The sequence below is a fragment of the Kogia breviceps genome, chromosome 11 (assembly GCF_026419965.1).
Source record: "Kogia breviceps isolate mKogBre1 chromosome 11, mKogBre1 haplotype 1, whole genome shotgun sequence".
NCBI classification, from domain to species: domain Eukaryota; kingdom Metazoa; phylum Chordata; class Mammalia; order Artiodactyla; family Physeteridae; genus Kogia; species Kogia breviceps.
The window spans coordinates 73,062,655-73,083,693 of NC_081320.1; the positions used below are offsets into that span (position 1 = coordinate 73,062,655).

General features: G+C 37.6%; 1 protein-coding gene and 1 long non-coding RNA gene across 11 annotated transcripts in view; one reads left to right on the forward strand and one right to left on the reverse strand.

The window, feature by feature from the left end:
* ATL2 (atlastin GTPase 2) overlaps window positions 1-21,039 on the forward strand; it is a 67,874-nt gene that overhangs the window by 40,209 nt on the left and 6,626 nt on the right. For all 10 annotated transcript variants that reach the window (XM_067007775.1, XM_067007772.1, XM_059078819.2 and 7 more), the window contains 7 exons: window positions 9,339-9,473; window positions 9,712-9,816; window positions 13,188-13,238; window positions 13,538-13,594; window positions 15,064-15,156; window positions 19,498-19,636; window positions 20,415-20,542. In XM_067007775.1, the coding sequence (XP_066863876.1) occupies window positions 9,727-9,816; window positions 13,188-13,238; window positions 13,538-13,594; window positions 15,064-15,156; window positions 19,498-19,636; window positions 20,415-20,542 (558 nt within the window). In that variant the 5' untranslated portion in view covers window positions 9,339-9,473; window positions 9,712-9,726. The remainder of the gene's footprint in view (window positions 1-9,338; window positions 9,474-9,711; window positions 9,817-13,187; window positions 13,239-13,537; window positions 13,595-15,063; window positions 15,157-19,497; window positions 19,637-20,414; window positions 20,543-21,039) is intronic.
* LOC136792165 (uncharacterized) overlaps window positions 1-21,039 on the reverse strand; it is a 59,594-nt gene that overhangs the window by 3,850 nt on the left and 34,705 nt on the right. The window lies entirely within an intron of this gene.

The window sequence follows — 21,039 nt, forward strand, 5'->3', positions numbered from 1 at the left end:
AAGAAGGTTTTTTTTTTTGCTTAACTTATGTGGAACCTAAACATCAAAGAGATGAACATAACTAAGGTGGTGCAAATGATTTTCAACACTTGATTTGGATATTTTGAGTATGTCAGCTATCTCCCGCATGGTATAACGTTGATGGTTCTCAATTAATGTCTCGATTTGATCACTGTCAACTTCAGCCGGTCTACCCGATCATGGAGCATCGTCCAGAGAGAAATCTCCAGCATGAAACTTCGCAAACCACTTTTGACATGTCAGATCAGTCACAGCACCTTCTCCATACACTGCACAAATCTTTTTTTGCATTTCAGTTGCATTTTTATGTTTCTTGAAATAATAAAGCATAATATGCCAAAAATGTGGCTTTTTTCCTTCCATCTTCAGTATTAAAATGGCTACATAAAAATTAACCAACTTTGATAAGTTTTTTTTTAAAGGCATGCTGGTATGACAGCTGTCACAATACAGTCTAACAAAATTGTTTCAAATGAAGTTAAAGACAACTAAGCACTACTAGAACCATCTTATGGAAAAAACCAAATGAACCTTTTGGCCAACCCAATATAATGTCAATTAGATCCACTTGATTGTTGGTGCTGTTCAGTTCAACTGTATCCTTACTGATATTCTATCTTCTGGGTCTGTTGATTACTCATTGAGGGGTGTTGAAGTCTCCAAGTATAATAGTGGATTTATCTTGTTTCTTCTTGCAGTTCAGTTCTTGCCTCACGTATTTTGATGCTTTGTTGTTAAGTGCATACACATTAAAGATAACTGTTAAGTTTTTCTGGAGAATTGACCCCTTTATTATTATGTAATACCACTCTTTTTTTTTTTTTTTTTTTTTTTGCGGTACGTGGGCCTCTCACTGTTGTGGCCTCTCCCATCGCGGAGCACAGGCTCCAGATGCGCAGGCTCAGCGGCCATGGCTCATGGGCCCAGCTGCTCCGCGGCATGTGGGATCTTCCCAGACCGGGGCATGAACCCATGTCCCCTGCATCAGCAGGCGGACTCTCAACCACTGCGCCACCAGGGAAGCCCAATACCATTCTTTATCCTGATAATTTCCTTATCCTTAAGTCAGCTCGGTTGGAAATTAGTATAGCTACTCTAGCTTTTGTTTGATTAGTGTCAGTATGGTATATCTTCCTCCATTCCTTTTCTTTATGCTTAAACTGGGTTTTTTGTGGACAACAAATATTTGGGTCTTTTTTTTTTAATCCACAGTGACAATTTCTGTCATTTATTTGGTTTATTTCAATCATGCACATCTAAAGTGATTTTTGATAGGATTGGATTGTTATTTCTTATGTTTGTAATTTTCTATTTGTTGTAATTGTTTGTTCTTTTTTATATTTTTCAGCCTTCTCTAGCTTTAATTGACTATTTTATATGATTCCACATTCTGTTCTTTCTTAGTATATCTATTATGCTTCTTTAAACATTAAAAAAAAAACTGGTTGCCTGGAGTTTGCAATATACATTTACAACTAGTCTAAGTCTGCTTTAGAATATTACTATACTGCTTCATGGGTAGAGCAGGTACATTATGACAGAGTATTCCCAATGCCTCCCTCCCATGCCTTATGATGTTGTTAATTTCCTCTGTTATGTACCACAATCACCCAATACATTGTTGCTATTAGCACTTCATACACATAGTTGTCTATTAGATGAATTAAGAGAAAGAAGAGTAAAAGATTTACTTACTTTCTTGTCTTTCTTTGACATTCTTTTATATATATGTCTGAGTTTCTGACCTATATTATTTTCTTTCCCTTGGAAGAACTTTTAACATTTCTTTCAAGGCAGGTGTACTGGTGACAATCTCCCTCAGTTTTTGTCTAAGGAAGACTATTTTTCCTTCACTTTTGTAGGATAACTTTGCTGGGTACAGAATTCTAGGTTGGTGGCTTTTTTCTTTCAGCACTTGAAATATTTCACTTCATTCTCTTTCTGTTTGTGTGTGAGAAGTCCAAAGTGATTCTTATCCTTCCTTGTTCCTCTACAGGTAAAGTGTTTTTTGTTTCTGTTTTCTTTCAGGATTTCCTTTTTGTCTTTGTTATTTTGCAGTTAGACTGTGATATGCCTGGTATAGATCTTTTGGTATTTATCCTATTTGGTGTTCTCTGACTTTCTTGGATCTGTTTTTTAGTATCTGTCATTAATTTTAGAAAATTCTCAGCCATTATTACTTCTGATGTTTCTTTTACGCTTTTCTCCCTTTTCCTTCTGGTATTTCCATTACACCTATATTACACCTTTTGCAATTGTCCCACAGTCCTTGAGTGGTCTGTTCTGTTATTCTTATCCTTTTTTGTCTATGCATTTCAGTTTGGGAAGTTTCTATTGATACATATTCATGTTCACTGCTTCTTTCCTTGGCTGTGTCTAGTCTGTGGATAAGTATATTAAAGGCATTCTTTATTTCTATTACAGTGTTTTTTATATCTAGCATTTTCTTTTAATTCTTTGAGTTTCCATCTCTCTGCTTACATTCCGTGTTTTTGCACATTTTCTGCTTTTCTCAATAGAGCCCTTAAGATATTAATCCTAGTTATTTTAAATTTACTATCTCATATTTCAAAATCTGCATCATATATGAGTTTGGTTCTGATGGTTGCTTTGTCTCGTCAGTCTGTTTTTCCTTACCTTTTGGCATGGCTTGTAATTTTTCTGTTGAAAGTCAGGCATGAAATATCAGAAACTAGGAACTGACAGTTAAGTTTTTAGTGTGAGGTGTTATGTTAATCTAGCTCTAGGTCAGAGATGTGTTTAATGTTTTCTGCTGTTTTAGGTCCCAGAGACTTCAGTTTTCTCCCCCTCCTCCATTATCCTTGGGTTTCTCTAAGAACTCCTTAAATAGAATGTGTCTTGCAGCTCTCTCAGTTGTAGTCCACTGTCATCATAGTGGAGCCTGGTTGATGTAGTGATAAGGTGTGGGAGAGGAAAGCTATATCATTTTATGATTAAATCTCAGTTTTGTAAGTGGGCCTGAGTCCCTGGGCTGTGACCTTCAGAAGTGTTTCTTAGCCTTAACAATTTTTTTCTCCCCTTACTTGAGATAGGAAGGATAGAGGGGGCTGGAGTTGATGAATTGCCCTTTCCAGGCTTAGATAAAGCTCTGATACGGTAGTTTGTCTTGGAGGGCAGGCCTTTGTTAATGGGGACTGCTCCCAGTGCTTACTTTCCTGAGTGTATTTAAAAATGGTTGCAGGGGGCTTCCCTGGTAGCGCAGTGGTTGAGAATCCGCCTGCCGATGCAGGGGACATGGGTTCGTGCCCTGGTCTGGGAAGATCCCACATGCCGCGGAGCGGCTGGGCCCGTGAGCCATGGCCACTGAGCCTGCGCGTCTGGAGCCTGTGCTCCGCAACAGGAGAGGCCACAACAGTGAGAGGCCCGCGTACCACAAAAAAAAAAAAAAAAAAAAAGGTTGCAGGGAATTCCCTGGCAGTCCAGTGGTTAGGACTCAGTGCTTTCACCGCTGTGGCCCATGTTCAGTCCCTGGTCAGGGAACTAAGATCCTGCAAGCTGTGCGGCACGGCCAAAAAAAAAAACAAAACCTCGGGGAGCTCCTTGAGGTAAAACCCAAGAAAGTTGGGGCCTATGAAGCCTGAACCTCCACAAGAGGTCTTAGGTCTCAAGCTAGTCTACTCTTAGCTTCCAGCAGTTTGTCCAAATTACCATTTAAGTGTTCTTCCAGTTGCTCCAGCAGCTTCTGCTCCTTGGTAACTGACCTCAGCTTGTGATTCTTTGTATTTGCCTGTCTCTCAGATTTTGATGTGCATTTTGCCCTGTGACCTCATTCTCTGATCTAAGAAAGAAAGTTTGTTGATTTTCGTATTGAGCTTTTTTCTTGTTGTGAGGCTGGTGTGCTTTTTACATTAGCTTTATATATGGGAGCACTGAGGCTGGAAGTCCGGTGGAAGACTGTGAAGTCAAATCTCCATGCCAAACCTTAATTTAATAACTAGAGGTGTTTTGCCTTTCTGTTCTAGTAGTACTCAAGTACACTTACAAAAAGCTGTGGTTAAAAATTACATAACAAAATTTACCATTTTAATCATTTTTAAGTGTACAGTTTAGTGGCATTAAGTATATTCATATTATTGTACAATCATCATCACCAGTGCATCTCCAGAACTTTTTCCTTCCCAAACTGAAACTCTGTACACATTAAACTCCTCATTCCTCCCCTTCCTCCAGCCCCTGATAACCACTTTTCTACTTTCTGTATGAGTTTGACTACTCTAGGTACCTCATATAATTAGAATCATACAATTTTGTTATTTTGTATCTGGCTTATTTTACTTAGCATAGCGTCTTCCAGGTCAAGGTCACCTTTTAACCAGAACCTTAAAAAAAAAGGCTATTTAAACTTCTTTGGTGTGTACCTAAGTTGATATAGTTGTCCTTGTTTGAGCTAGTGCCTTGGGTCAGTCATAATGTCATCTGTTTGTCCAGCCCCAAAAGGGAGGAGTTGGACATGGGGGTGGTTAAGATGTTAACACAGTTTTAAAACTGTTTTAAGAGTCTAATGTTGCTTCATTTGTTCCAGGACTTATACAGTATTCTTACCTATTCAAATGAAAACTGTAAATTATGTTTGATGGTCAGAATGTTTATATTAACTCATTCTGTCCACTGATTTGTGTGTTTAATGTTAATAACCTATCTCCAGAATTAGGTACTAGTTTTATACAGATTAAGATTTTCATCTGTTATGTTTTTAAAATTTATTTATTTTATTTTTGGCTGTGTTGGGTCTTCGTTGTCTTCGTTGATGCACGTGGGCTTTCTCTAGTTGCAGCAAGTGGGGACTACTTTTTGTTGCAGTGTGCAGGCTTCTCATTGCGATGGCTTCCCATATTGCATAGCATGGGCTCTAGGCACGCAGGCTTCAGTAGTTGCAGCATGCGGGTTCAGTAGTTGTGGCTCATGGGCTTAGTTGCTCTGTGGCATGTGGAATCTTCCTGGGCCAGGGCTTGAACCTGTGTCCCCTGCATTGGCAGGTGGATTCTTAACCACTATGCCACCAGGGAAGCCCGGGTTCTTTATTGTTGATAATTATATTACACTGGTAAGTCTTCTTGGCAAGGGTTTATGTTTATTCACTATATTTGACTAAATGTAAAGTTCAGGTGTTTTCATATTGCCTTTTACAACTGAGATTTATTCAATAAGGTTTTTTTATTTTACTGGAGGATTAAAATCATTTTAGAAATTTCAAGTTTTAAGGCCGTTTTTGTCCCTACAGTAGTAAATGGTATCAGATTACTGTTTTTCAAGTTCTTAAGTTTGCTTTTACTAACTTATAACAGCAAATAGTATCTGTTATCAGCAAGGCTGCTTCTAGAATTCATTAGAATGCTCCTTGAGGGCAGGAATGTTTGTTCTTTTTTCACTGCTCTATCCCTAGAACTTAAAACAGTGGCTGGCACATGGTAGGGGTTCAATAAATATTTGTTGAATGAGTACATATGAATATATTAAATTTATCAGTATTCAATATATTAGAGAAATAGCAAGACTTCTTTTTTTTTTGTGGTACGCAGGCCTCTCACTGTTGTGCCCTCTCCCGTTGCGGAGCGCAAGCTCTGGACACGCAGGCTCAGTGGCCATGGCTCACGGGCCCAGCCGCTCCGCGGCATGTGGGATCTTCCCAGATTGGGGCACGAACCCGTATCCTCTGCATCGGCAGACGGACTCTCAACCACTGCGCCACCAGGGAAGCCCAGCAAGACTTCTTAATTTCATGTTTTGAAATATCAAAACTTAGTGGTTTTAATTAGCTAGGTTCTCTGACTTACCTTTTCTTTCGTCCTTTTATTGACTAATCAGTTTAGTAAACATTTCCATTACAGGGTAAACTAAGAAGAGATGATATATAGTCAATAGATGTTTTAAATGAGACACCAGTTCTTTTTAAAGTTTCTTTGGAGAGGATAAGGTTAACAAACATCTTAGCCTATGATATCAGTCATCTATACTTTCTAAAATTTATTTTTACTTTCTTGTTCATGTAATTGTTTCTAGGAATAATTAAAAGGATCATATTTCTTTTTTTTTTTTTAGTAAACATATTTATTTATGTATGTATGTATGTATGTATGGCTGCATTGGGTCTTTGTTGCTGCACATGGGCTAGTTGTGGTGCACGGGCTTAGTTGCTCTGAGGCACGTGGGATCTTCCCGGACCAGGGCTTGAACCCGGGTGCCTTACATTGGCAGGCGGATTCCCAACCACTGCGCCACCAGGGAAGTCCCTAAAAGGGTCATATTTCTTAGGTATCTCTTACACATGCTCAAAAGGGAACACATTGAAGCTTAATAATTAAAATTTTTAATGTATTTATTTATTGAGCAAATATTTTGAGTGCCTGCTGCAAGCCAGGCACTATTCTCTCTTCTGGGAGTACTATTCTATGTTTTGAGAGAAAAAAAAGACAAAACTTCCTTTCTTCATGGAACTTACATTCTCATAGGAGAGATAGGGGAACAAGATGTAGAATAAAAACAAATTTCTCTAATAAGGTAGATTCTTTTAAGTTACTTGTGTAGGTTGGACCTTTTAAAAATAATCAGTTCAGGGCTTCCCGGGTGGCGCAGCGGTTGAGAGTCCGCCTGCCGATGCAGGGGACGCGGGTTCGTGCCCCGGTCCGGGAAGATCCCACGTGCCGCGGAGCGGCTGGGCCCGTGAGCCGTGGCCGCTGAGCCTGCGCGTCCGGAGCCTGTGCTCCGCAACGGGAGAGGCCACAACAGTGAGAGGCCCGCATAACGCAAAAAAAAAAAAAAAAAAAAAAAAAAAAATCAGTTCATTAAATACCACTTTGACATTGTTGGGGAATAACATGCCACATGTGAGAGCCTAGAATAGGGCAAGGCACATTGGTAGGAATAGTTTTGTAAACAAAAATGGAGTTTACAGCCCGTGCTCTCAGTATTCACACAAGAACTGCAGTGCAAAACTATTTAAAGATAACCACCTGCAGTGTCGGTAATATGCTTTAAGAGTCCACAAAAGTCGGAGTTTCTTGACAGCTGGCTCAGTCTAGGCAGACAGCAGGTGGTGCAAAGGTATAGAGATGCTAAACAACATATGTATTTGGGAATAGTGACCTTTTTGGAGTGGTAGAAACTGGAAGAGGGGTGTGTGTGTGTGTGTGTGTAGTGTAGTGTAGTGTGTGTGTTGGGGGAACTTATGAGTACTATCAGGAGCAGACATAAAAAAAATAAGTTAAAGGTGGATTGTATGCAACAGGTCTCTAGATGGTCCTGTAAATAAATGGGGAGCCACAGATGACTTTTTAGTAGGACAATGGCAAGATTACATTTCTTGTTGAGAAAATTAAGTGGCTATGGGAAGGATAGGTTGGAGAGTACGACAGGTAGGTTCCAGGCTATTTGGGGCATCTAAAATGTAGCCCAGGGGCAAGACCATAATCCCTGTAAGGGTGCCTCCTGAAGCACAAGTCCATAGTATATAATGTGAATAGAATCGTGCCATGTGGCAGGCAGCCTTGTGACCAACAGAGGGATGAGGGTCAAAAGTCACAGACACTGAAAGTGAAGAAGAGAATCCAAGAGAATTTTGTAGTTAATAGGATTGGTAACCTACTGGGGGATGGGAGTTTTGTGGGATAATAATAATTTTATATGGTTTGAAGTTTAAGACGGATCTTCACATAGATAGTGATGGTCTGGACAACACTTTTTTTCTCCCATCTTGTATGTCGTTTTCATAAATTGCTTCATCCCTCATTGAGCCTACCATACCCATCTTTTTTCCACCCCTAATTTGAGCTTTGATCTCTGTTTTGGACTATATAGTAAAGCTTATTAGAAGTATTTCTGAAACAAAGGAATTTTTCCTGTGGGGGGAGGTACTTTGAGAAAAGGGTATATGGGCTTTAAGTATACTTAAAGTATAGGGCTCTTTTTAAAAATTTTTATTTATTTAATTTATTTATTTTTGGCCGTGTTGGGTCTTTGTTGCTGCGCATGGGCTTTCTCTAGTTGTGGCGAGCAGGGGCTACTCTTTGTTGTGGTGCACGGGCTTCTCGTTGCTGTGGCTTCTCTTGTTGCGGAGCACGGGCTCTAGGCGTGCAGCCTTCAGAAGTTGCGGCTCGTTGGCTCTAGAGCACAGACTCAGTAGTTGTGGCACACAGGCTTAGTTGCTCCGCGGCATTTGGGATCTTCCCAGACCAGGGCTCAAACCCATGTGCCTTGCATTGGAAGGCAGATTCTTAACCACTGTGTCACCAGGGAAGTCCCTAGGGCTCTTAATATATGTCAATGTTAACTCATTTATTATATTCCAGATTTAATTTTCTAGATAAATTACCTTATGGTATAGTAACTTTTATATAATTTTATAATATTTAATTATAACAGTCTAGCCCTGTGAGGTACGTGAAAACATTTTATTATGGAAAAATTTAAATATACCCCAAAATAGTAGAGTATAATGAACCCCAGTATACCTATCAACATTTTGCTGGTCTTGTTTCATCTGTTTTTCTCTCTGCCCTTTTATTCTTTTTTTTTTTTGCTGAAATATTTTAAAGCAAATGCTAGGCATATTCTTTCACCATAAATACTTGAATATTTAACAGTTAAGGACTTTATTATTATTATTAATACAACCACAAAACCATTATCACACCAAGCAATCACCTTTACCCCAAATTAACACCGTCTAATATAATACCCAGTCTGGATTCAGATTTCCCTTTTGGTTTCAAAAGAGAGTTTTATAGCTGGATTGTTTGAATCAGGTTTCAAACAAGTCTTGTGGTTATTTTTAAAGTTGATATTTTTTAAAGAGAAAATTAAGGCAGTGTGAAAACATTTTAGTATAAGCTATTCTAAGAGAGCAGCGCTGTTTTGACAGCCATTCTGTTTGGAACTTAGTTTTGTACAAGGAGGTATCGAAATAGCTAGTATCTATTTTTTATGATTTTTAAACATAGGAAATCTTTCCAAAATGGGGAAAATGGGCGTGACCCCACTTATCTAGAAGCCTAGAGTATGAAAATGTGAGTTATTCAAGAAGTTTCAAGTTTGGAGGAAGACGACATCTCTCTTAGTCAAAACACCCTAGATGGGATTTGGGACTGTTTTTGTAACTACTTGTGTAATGTTACAGTATATTTTATCTCCCTGGATGTACCTTCCTCATCTGTAAAATGAGTGGATGATTTCTTTTTTTAAAAAATTTTTATTGAAGTGTAGTTGATTTACAGTGTTGTGAAGAGTGGGTGATTTCTTATATTCCTTTTGAGTTCTTATTTTTGTGTGTCTTATTTTCTATTTATGCTTGACTTTAACAGGATTCTCAAAGTTGGATTGGTGGAAACAATGAACCATTGACTGGCTTTACATGGCGAGGTGGTTGTGAAAGAGAAACAACAGGCATACAAGTCTGGAATGAAGTGTTTGTGATCGACAGACCTAATGGAACAAAAGTGAGATTCTCTTCATAGTTTTTTACTATTTTTTTCTTCCATATTCTTTCTTGAGCAACACAGAACTATTAATATCTGATAAGTTTAACATATGTGGATTATTATCAAAATGTGTGAGATACTTAGAGGACTTTTCTTGACTTAATTACTGATTTTGATATTAACCATTTTATATTTGACTTTTATAGTCAGTATTGGTGAATTTTTTACTGAGTATTTTAAACTTTTAAATTCCTAGGTGGCTGTGCTGCTAATGGACACCCAGGGTGCCTTTGATAGCCAGTCTACTATCAAAGATTGTGCAACAGTGTTTGCTCTGAGCACTATGACTAGCTCTGTCCAGGTGAGATACAGAGATGCTGTGGTATGTTCAGGTCAGACAATCCTAATACCTTTGCTCTTCCTCAAAATGCCTTTTGATTGAAGAAAAAAAAGGATTAAAATTAGAGAAACTATTTACATTTAGTATTGGTCATTTACATTGCTATGCTTGCTGTTCTGGCTTACAATGTGAAATTTCCTACTTTTAGTGCTTACCAGGGAAGCAGTGAACCAATAGCCAGTCCTTTTGGTATTTCATCATAGCATCTATGCTTTTTTCTTTTTAAAGGAATATATATTATTGTATGTTATCCTTAATTGAATTCAAGGATATTCAGTTGATATTGAATTCAATTGAATTCAGTCATATACAGTAAAATATAGAGTGTTTATTTTTTGGCTAAACCAACCAAACAAACAACAAAACCAAGTAATTAAATTTAGTTTTCTACTTGATATGTATGACAACTAGTACATGATTATTTGAACTAATGGAGGTAGAGGCATAATAATTAACTTGTATTTAGGAAACCTTAATGATGTTTATATAATAAACTAAGGAGTTAAAGCACCTGTTTCATTTAGAAAGGGGTAAAATCCTTTCTGTTTTTTCACTTATGCTGTACCCTAGTTATGTTTGGTGTTCTATCAAGTTCTAGTCTCTTCAAGCTAGGCCATCTCTTTTCTGTATAATTTAGACTAATTGCACTTAATTAAACCACCATAGGTCATTTTTTATTTCTTTACTTTCTGTTTCCTGAGCTCATCTGTGGTTGATACTTCTCTGGCTGAAAAATGAATTATTGAAGTATGGTGGTTAGGTCCAGCTGGTGATTTATCAAGATGTATATTTGCAAATATTTTAAAAAGTATGTGCTTCTCCTGAGATAAGAAATATTTCTTATGGATGGTAGATTATAGGTGATACTGTCACAATGTCTTGGAATTTTTGTGCTTTCCATTAATATCTAGAATGTATGACCAGTTTCTATTAAAGTTCCCATTTCCTTTCTTTCTCAATTCGAAGTATCTAGCTGTCAGAGTGGAAACAAGTTTTGGAATTATTATGAGAGAAAAGCGAAGTGGCTTCTTTTTATCATAGGGATGGGAATATCTGTCACTACAAACTAAGGGATGTTATTGGGGACCCTCAGAGTCTCTCTTTTTCAGTTTGTCCTACCTCTTTTTCCTCTGATCTTGCGGGGCAGCACAACTGCCATTTCTTGAGGCAAGCAGAAGCCACATCTTTGTGTTTATATTATCACATTATAGCCCTTCAGATTAGCTGTCTCTGTGGCTTGCATTAAATTATAAGTTCTCTGTCCTAAAACTTATACCATGGTGTTCTCTTGTTTATTCAAGTTTATGATAGCAAGAGAACTGGTTTTGGACAACCACCTAAAGCTATTCAGCCACTTTCTTATTGTAAAACAAAGATTTTGCCCATCTTGCCTATCTCACATGTGGTTTTGTGTGTAGTCAGAAATGAGATCCAAATGAGATAATGCATAAGAAAGTGGTTTGTAAACTAAATAATCAATAAGGTTAATTTTTTTTTCTTTTTTAAGGCCACACCCTGCAGCATATGGGATCTTAGTTCCCCAACCAGGGATCCGAACCCGTGCCCGCGTGCATTGGAAGCGCGGAGTCTTTTTTAAAAAAAAAATAAATAAAAATAAATAAATTTATTTACCTATCTAGTCTATCTATTTATCTATTTCTTTATTTATGGCCGTGTTGCTGTGCGTGGGCTTTTCTCTAGTTGCGGCGAGTGGGGGCTATTCTTCGTTGTGGTGCGTGGGCTTCTCATTGTGGTGGCTTCCCTTGTTGGAGAGCACGGGCTCTAGAGCGCAGGCTCAGTAGTTGTGGCACACAGGCTTAGTTGCTCTGTGGCATGTGGGATCTTCCCGGACCAGGGCTTGAACCTGTGTCCCCTGCGTTGGCAGGAGGATTCTTGACCACTGCGCCACCAGGGAAGTCCCAGGAGTGCAGAGTCTTAACCACTGGACCACCAGGGAAGTCCCTAAAATTAGTTTTTATTATTGCTTCTTTCCTGATTCTTGAGGCTAGATTTCTCTCCTTCCTTACATAAGTTATCTGGCTGATAGATCAATGACAAATTGATCCCTTTGTCATTTATTCTTTCAAAAAATAATTACTGAGTATCTATTAAGTACAACACAGTATGCTATGCTAAGTACTAATGATCTACAATAAACAAATCTTCTTTTCTGTTTGCTATTTACAACCTGGCCCTGACAATGGAAGGATCTGGTCCTATTTTCTAAAAGCTAAGACCCATATGGGTGAGAATAGGTTGGTTATGCTTTCAGTTTTTAAGTTTAAATCTAGAGTTTAATCACCTCATCATTAATTACTTTTTAAGAACCTGTTTGGAATTAGTCAACTGAGAATATCATTTTAGGTTTGCTGGGCTATATTGGCTGTTTATATTCTTGACCTCCAAGTGATTAAGTTAGATTATCAGTTATTTGCTGTTAGAACAAATTGTTCTATATTTGGAGTAACCCTATTTTCTTAGATATAAGTTATTTCCTAGCAGAGGTGACAACTATGGACACCCACTTTTCTCCTTTGGTGGTCTAGGTCATCTTTTAAAGACCTGACTCAGAAGGATTGGACCTAGTGAATCTTCTCCAGTTGCTGTTTCTTGAGAGTACTTAAATTTCTGTTATCAGCTCTGGTCTATGGGCCTTGGAAAGTGGAAGAGTGCTACCTACGTGTGTGTGTGTGTGTGTGTGTATTTTAGCTACCACAGTCTGGTAAAATTTTCATGTTATTTAGACTGAGTTTGCTTAAGTAAAACGATAACCATAATATTAGAGTCAAGTTAGTTGAGGCACCCACTGAATAAAACATAAACTATATACTATGAATGCCACAGGGAGGAATTTATCTTTGTATTGGGTTGGCCAAAAAGTTTGTTTGGGTTTTCTGTAACATCTTACAGAGAAAAACCCGAACGAACTTTTTGGCCAAACCAATAGAACTATGCCCTTCACATTCATTGACTTAGAAAAACAGTTGGGTAGTTGGGGTAACTCTTCACTTAAAAAAAAAAAATCATGTCATAACATTAAAGAAACTTACTATGTTATATACTTTTTTTTTTCTTAATGTCTGCTGCCTTCTTGGCCCCATATGCGTATATTCATGATTTTTACATAGTTTACCACCACTGCTTCCCCCTTAATGTTTTATCCTGAGTGTTAGGAAAAAAGAAAATTCTTTTCATGGACCACTGGTTAAGATAGTGACTGAGTCATTCATTTGTGCTCAGGTGTAAAATAGCCTTCATTTCCACAAGTAGAGTTATACACAGTTGTGTATTCAAAGTAAAACAATAATAAAAACAAAAATTTGTTTTAACAGGTGTATAATTTGTCTCAAAATATTCAAGAAGATGATCTTCAACACTTGCAAGTATGTATGTCTCAAAGAACGTATGCCAAAGTATTGAAAATTTAATTCCCACTTTGTTGTGACTTTACACCAAGAACCTGTAATATTGTAAGAAGATTGACTATTATATGGTTTTAAACAGATGTACAACTTCTTAACTAGAAGAAATTTTAAAGTATACACAGTCTTAAAAAATTAAATGCTTGGCTTTCAAATGATTTTAAAGGCTTTGACATCTAGTCGTCTGATATAGAATAGCTTTACAGATGTCTTCTTTCAACCTCTTCGGGGGTATTATTTTAAATAATTTGATTTAATAGTTATTTACAGAATATGGCAGACTTGCAATGGAAGAAATCTACCAGAAGCCATTTCAGGTAAATAAATATTTTATCATTTAAAAAAAATTTATTCAATGAAATGCTATAATCTTGTATCTCTGGAGATATGACAACATTATGCGAAACTCATTTTTAGCAACAGATCTAGTGGAATTGGAACTAATTTATGGTAATGTCATCACCATCTTATCAGTAGCAGCTTACAAGATAGGAAATAGAATAAATGAATATAGACTGCTTCTTAATACTTTTACTTAAAGAGGTTAATAACATTTCTCTTAACTGGATATTACTTCCAAAACTTGAGACAGTCATGTAAATTTATTTTATATGTGATAAACTATTAGAAAATGTTATTGGTTGTACATGTGCGTGTGTGTGTGTGTGTGTGTGTGTGTGTGTTATATTACAAGTTGAGGTTAGACCTGTTATTCTTTATTTTTGTTTCATATAGAAGAGTTTCAGAATTTATTATAGCTCTCTCCCATGTGTTTTTTCATTACTTTTAAATGCTAGGTACAGAATATTAAGTCAGAAATTAACCTTGATTTGAGAAACATATGCTCTGCTTGCTTCTGTGGAGTCTTATCATTAGAGATTAAAAAAAAACAGAGCTAATTTCAGGTAGATTCTTTTTTGAAATAAGTGTAATTTGTAAGTAGACACTGTACTGTTTGGTTAGTTGTGTTATAGTAGGTGAGAATGACTCCACCCTGTTTGCTCATCAGTGCGTGAAGTCCTTCCTGTGTGATAGCATCACTGGTGATTCTGTTAGTGGGTTACATTGATTCTGACTCAGTCTTGTCTGGCTCAAGTGATCACTTTTATGAAATATTTGGGCAGGTTATGGTGTCATTTTGTGTATATGATGAAATATACTCTATTTGGCTGATATAAGTTTTTCTGAACTGGGGTAATTTTGCCACCCAGAGGGCATTTGCCAGTGTCTGGAGACATTTTTGGTTGTCACAGTTTTGGGGAGGAAATTCATGCCATTGGCATCTAGTTTATAGAGGCCAGACATGCTGTTCAACATCCTACAAAATGTAGGACAGCTGTGCACAACTAAGAATTATCTGACCCAAAGTGTCAGTGGTGCTGAGTTGAGGAACTTAAGCATATAGGAATAAAAAATTCTGTGAAATGAACTAATTGGTCTAGAATTAGGTTAGTTGGTCTTCTAGTTACACAATCTTGACTTAAAATTATAATCTGTATACCCTGATATGTCTTTTGTTTCTTTTTAAAATATCCCGTATTATTGCTTGTGGTGACTATATACACAGTGAGGTTCTCAAATGGAGGTAGTTTCTTGGTATAGGAGCTGGGAGTATTGTTGGCTTATGTAGGTTCTTGATACAACTATGAGTAGTATTAAGCCATTTGGTTTCTATGACTTTTGATAAGGATTGTTTCTGGGGAGTAAGGGGTGCTTCAGTTATTAAAGTAGTAATTTTTGGTAAAATTTTATAAGAAATGATTTCAGTTTTTTTCCCTTTCTGTAGACACTAATGTTTTTGATTCGAGACTGGAGTTATCCTTATGAACATTCATATGGTTTGGAAGGTGGAAAACAATTCCTTGAAAAGAGATTGCAGGTAAGCCCCCATTTCTTAGAGAGGAGAGCATAAGCACCAAGCCCCAGGTGCAGGTGTGGACTCTCTGGACTGCTGCTTAGACTGCCAACCTCTAAATGTCATTGGAACAAATTGAGTATCCCAAGTTAACCCAGATAACTGCATACATAATTGATGAGAAGTAAATTGGTAGCATTCCTGTGAAAGAGGACAATAGAAATGCCCTCAAGTAGAAGTTAAGGAATGGATATTTCTCTCCAGAGCCAACTGCCCCTTCAGTAAATCAATATTCAAAGGATAAAAGTTTGAAGTAAACTAACTTTTTGATCTGCTCACGTTGCATGCATTTCTCTTTCTGGCCCAGCTGAGCTTCTGAGCATTTGGGACAGGCTGGATAATCTAGTGTGGATGCATTGAACACAGATGATGTGAGACTCCCTTTCCAAGGAATACCATCTCGTAGAGTCACACACACACACACGTACACACACACACACCCCAAAACTGGGACCCAGAAACACACACACACACACACACCCCAAAACTGGGACCCAGAAACACACACACACACACACCCCAAAACTGGGACCCAGAAACACACACACACACACACACACACACACCAAAACTGGGACCCAGAAACACACACACACACACACACACACACACACCCCAAAACTGGGACCCAGAAACACACACACACACACACACACACACACACACACACACACCCCAAAACTGGGACCCAGAAACACACACACACACACACACACACACACACACACACACACACACACACACACACCAAAACTGGGACCCAGAAACACACACACACACACACACCCCAAAACTGGGACCCAGAAACACACACACACACACACACACACACACACACACACACACACACACACACACACACACACACACACACACACACCCCAAAACTGGGACCCAGAAAAGTGACTTGCCTTTGGTCACTTAACTAATTATTGATAACTGGGAGTAGGACCCAAATTTCCAAACTCCTGGTCTGGCCTATGCAAAATGCCACACCAAGTCATTCCTGGAAAATAACATCACCAACATGATCCTTTATTCCTAAAGGTACCCTCCTATGGACGTACTTCAGGAAACCCTCAGGTCAGATACTACCTACCTACTGACGTCCACAAAAGATACATAAAAATACCTTTATTCATAAGTAGGAGGTTTAGCTCTTTGGGGTAAAAAAATTTTGTTTGTTTACTATGGAAAAATGCATTTAATTTTGCAGCCACATTCAAAGACTTAGGGTATAATGTAATTTTTCTTAATCCTAAAATGAGGTCAAAACCAACTCCTCATTTCTTGGATTATTTGAAAGGCATTTCTAGACTTGTCAGAAATAATTTCATTCATGAGCGTTTTCTCTGGTTTGTTCAGAAGAAATTAACCCACAGTACATCAGGCATACTAACTAAATTCAGAATTATGTACTTCAAAGATAAGGAGGTTTTTAAATATATTATTGAAGCGATGCAGAAAAGTACTCAGATCATAAGTGTGCAGCTTGAGGAGTTTGTAGAAATTGAACATAGCCATGTAACCACCCAGAAGCAACTGCCTGTATCCACTAACTCCCGCACGCCTCCCCCCCACAAACCCTTCATTACTCTTTTGACTTCCAACAGGCTTTGTTTTTGGATCTTTTTATGAAAGGAATCATATACAGTATGTATTCTTTTGTGTCCAGCTTCTTTAGCCCAGTATTACATTTCTGAGATTAATCCATATTGTTGCATGTAGTTTAGTTCACTTATTCTCATTGCTATTCCATATTCCATTGTATGAACAGGCAACAGGTTTCCATTCTACTCTTGATGGAGATTTAGGTAGTTTCCAGATTTTGTTGACTACAAATGGTGCATGTTTTTTAGAATGGTTTTTGAGAAGAGTTTGGGAGAATATGTGCGTTATATTGGGATAAGTAGTTATTAAAAATCTAACATTAGGATTTCCTTCCAGAAAATACATAGCAGTTTCTCTTCTGCAAAACATTGATAAACTAGCATAAATCATAAATAATCATTTAGAGTGAGTGCCGAAATCCTAATAAATTTTTAAGGCTCTTTGGACTGCATTGGAGCTTTTCGCCTTACCTGTTGTTTTGCTCAGGGGCTGACCTTTTTATTTGTAGGCAAATTAGTACTGTGTTTTTCTCTTTGCCATTTTAAATACTTTTTTTTCCCCCAAGTTTGAGGAACACTGCTTTATGTATTTATTTATTTATTAACATCTTTATTGGAATATAATTGCTTTACAATGGTGTGTTAGTTTCTGCTTTATAACAAAGTGAATCAGTTATACATATACACATGTTCCCATATCTCTTCCCTCTTGCGTCTCCCTCCCTCCCACCCCTCTAGGTGGTCACAAACCACCGAGCTGATCTCCCTGTGCTATGCGGCTGCTTCCCACTAGCAGTCTATTCTGTTTGGTAGTGTATATATGTCCGTGCCACTCTCTCACTTTGTCACAGCCTAGCCTTCCCCCTCCCCACATCCTCAAGTCCATTCTCTAGTAGGTCTGCATCTCCATTCCCATCTTACCCCTAGGTTCTTCATGACCTTTTTTTCCCCTTAGATTCCATATATATGTGTTAGCATACGGTATTTGTTTTTCTCTTTCTGACTTACTTCACTCTGTATGACAGACTGTAGGTCTATCCACCTCACTACAAATAACTCAATTTCGTTTCTTTTTATGGCTGAGTAATAGTCCATTGTATATATGTGCCACATCTTGTTTATCTATTCATCTGATGATGGATACTTAGGTTGCTTCCATGTCCTGGCTATTGTAAATAGAGCTGCAATGAACATTTTGGTACATGACTTTTTTTTTTGAGGTACGCGGGCCTCTCACTGTTGTGGCCTCTCCCGTTGCGGAGCACAGGCTCCGGACGTGCAGGCTCAACGGCCATGGTTCACAGGGCTAGCCGCTCTGCGGCATGTGGGATCTTCCCGGACCGGGGCATGAACCTGTGTCCCCTGCATTGGCGGGCGGACTCTCAACCACTAAGCCACCAGGGAAGCCCCATGACTCTTTTTGAATTATGGTTTTCTCAGGGTATATGCCCGGTAGTGGGATTGCTGGGTCATATGGTAGTTCTATTTGTAGTTTTTTAAGGAACCTCCATACTGTTCTCCATAATGGCTGTATCAATTTACATTCCCACCAGCAGTGCAAGAGTGTTCCGTTTTCTCCACACCCTCTCCAGCATTTATTGTTTCTAGATTTTTTGATGATGGCCATTCTGACCGGTATGAGATGATATCTCATTGTAGTTTTGATTTGGATTTCTCTAATGATTAATGATGTTGAGCATTCTTTCATGTGTTTGTTGGTAATCTGTATATCTTCTTTGGAGAAATGTCTATTTAGGTCTTCTTCCCATTTTTGGATTGGGTTGTTTGTTTTTTTGATATTGAGCTGCATGAGTTGCTTGTAAATTTTGGAGATTACTCCTTTGTCACTTGCTTCATTTGCAAATATTTTCTCCCATTCTGAGGGTTGTCTTTTGGTCTTGTTTATGTTTTCCTTTGCTGTACAAAAGATTTTAAGTTTCATTAGGTCCCATTTGTTTGTTTTATTTCCATTTCTCTAGGAGGTGGGTCAAAAAGGATCTTGCTGTGATTTATGTCATAGAGTGTTCTGCCTATGTTTTCCTCTAAGAGTTTGATAGTTTCTGGCCTTACATTTAGGTCTTTAATCCATTTTGAGTTTATTTTTGTGTATGGTGTTAGGGAGTGTTCTAATCTCATACTTTTACGTGTACCTGTCCAGTTTTCTCAGCACCAGTTATTGAAGAGGCTGCCTTTTCTCCAGTGTTTATTCTTGCCTCCTTTATCAAAGATAAGGTGACCATATGTACGTGGGTTTACCTCTGGGCTTTCTATCCTGTTCCATTGAGCTATATTTCTGTTTTTGTGCCAGTACCATACTGTCTTGATTACTTTAGCTTTGTAGTATAGTCTGAAGTCATTTAAAATACTTTAAAGGCAAATTCTTAATTTATTTACTTGTTTGTAAATCACAACCACACCTGTTGTTCTGGTGTTAGATCTTATGATTAATTATTATTTGTATTTATTCATATCCTTGGCAGCTAACATGGGAAAAAAATCTTTTTTGGTTTAAGACAGAGTGGGGTCTTATCAAATGGTTAGAAATGGGTCTTTAGTAAAATTTTATTGTCAAGAAACACACATCTAGACTAGCATATGAGTTAGTGTGCATGCATGTGAGTACGTATGTGTGTTTTCTTTAAAAAGTGTGTTTTTCTCTTGTTTGCTCCTTCACCTTGTCTCCTTCTGTCCCCAGGTAAAACAAAATCAACATGAAGAGCTACAGAATGTAAGGAAGCACATTCACAATTGTTTCTCAAATCTTGGTTGCTTCCTTTTGCCACATCCTGGTCTTAAAGTTGCAACTAATCCTAGTTTTGATGGGAGATTGAAAGGTGGGAATTCCCATTCTTGCTAAAATCAGAACTTAAGTTTTAGAGGCTGAAAGTTAAAAAAAATACATGGTTCCTTAAATTTTTTCTTTTATGCTGGAGGACATTTTGATGCATTATTAATGGTGTGATTGTAATGTATTGGTTTGTTGCAAACACCTGGCATATTGATTAACATTTTATAAGGTGGTCTGTTGCTCAGCACTGGTGTCCTAAAAATACTGAAGGCTAAGAACATTTCAGTATTTCATCTGATTGCAGTCTGCTAAAAAGCATTACCAATGTATTATATTGATGTAATTAGATTTAAGTCTGTTCGGGGGTGATGGTGTAATTTTTTTGTGTATGTTTTAGGATTATTTTGAGCATGATGGCAAAAGGCTTGAGGATTGACAAAACTTTTAACAGTATGGCTGGAGAAACAAAATTTAGTATTAAAATTTAATACAGTTTCATGAATTGATTGCCATTTGGAAAGGATAGTTTAGTTAAAATACTTGATGTGGAATTTGTTCTAGTAGGCCACAGTTTTATTTATTATTTGGGCTGAAAGAATTATTGGGAGATGAGGGAAGCGGGGTTGTAGAGTGGAGGGGTGATTATGTCTTTTCCTAGGAGATATGACAGTGACGTGTTTGGATGAGTTTTTTGAAATGAATCTACACTTAAGTAGCATATTTTTATTTTATGAAATAGAATTTTATTAACTCTTACCAATGGGGACTTTACCTTTTTTTTTTTTTTTTTTTACTAACATGTTGACTAATTTCATGTCCATTAGATATTGATGAAGAGTTTAAACGAGAGCTTCGAAATCTGGTTCCATTGCTGCTTGCCCCAGAAAATTTGGTAGAAAAAGAGATAAGTGGATCTAAAGTCACTTGTAGAGATCTTGTAGAATACTTTAAGGTAGGAAAATTCTTACATTAAATGGCTTTGTCTAAGTTAGAAATATAGCTGACTTAAAACTCATCTGTATGTACAAGAAATTTCTTATCTTTATTTTAAAGCAAAAAAGTAAAATTTATTTTTTTGCCTTGAATTGGATGTATCAGTATTTAAGAATATCTAAGATTGTAGGAGACAACATGTATCTTCTGTACAGTGATTTTATTTCTTTGTAGAGTTATCCTACTTTTTCTCCAGCTCTGATATGGAAAGAAGAACCATTCACCATAATATTATAATACCACTCTATCATTTGAGAATGATAATAGGTATTGGGAGCATAATTCTGTATCCTGAGTTCTCACAAAAGCCTTCTCTCAGAGTCTGGGACTTGATAAGAGCAGCTGAAAGTATCCAGACTGGGTTTGAGCTCAAATAAATTATGCATAGATTTTTTTTTCCCCCTCTGCTGTTCTGTAGTCTTTATAGCTTACTTGCCAGCACAAGACTATTGTAGA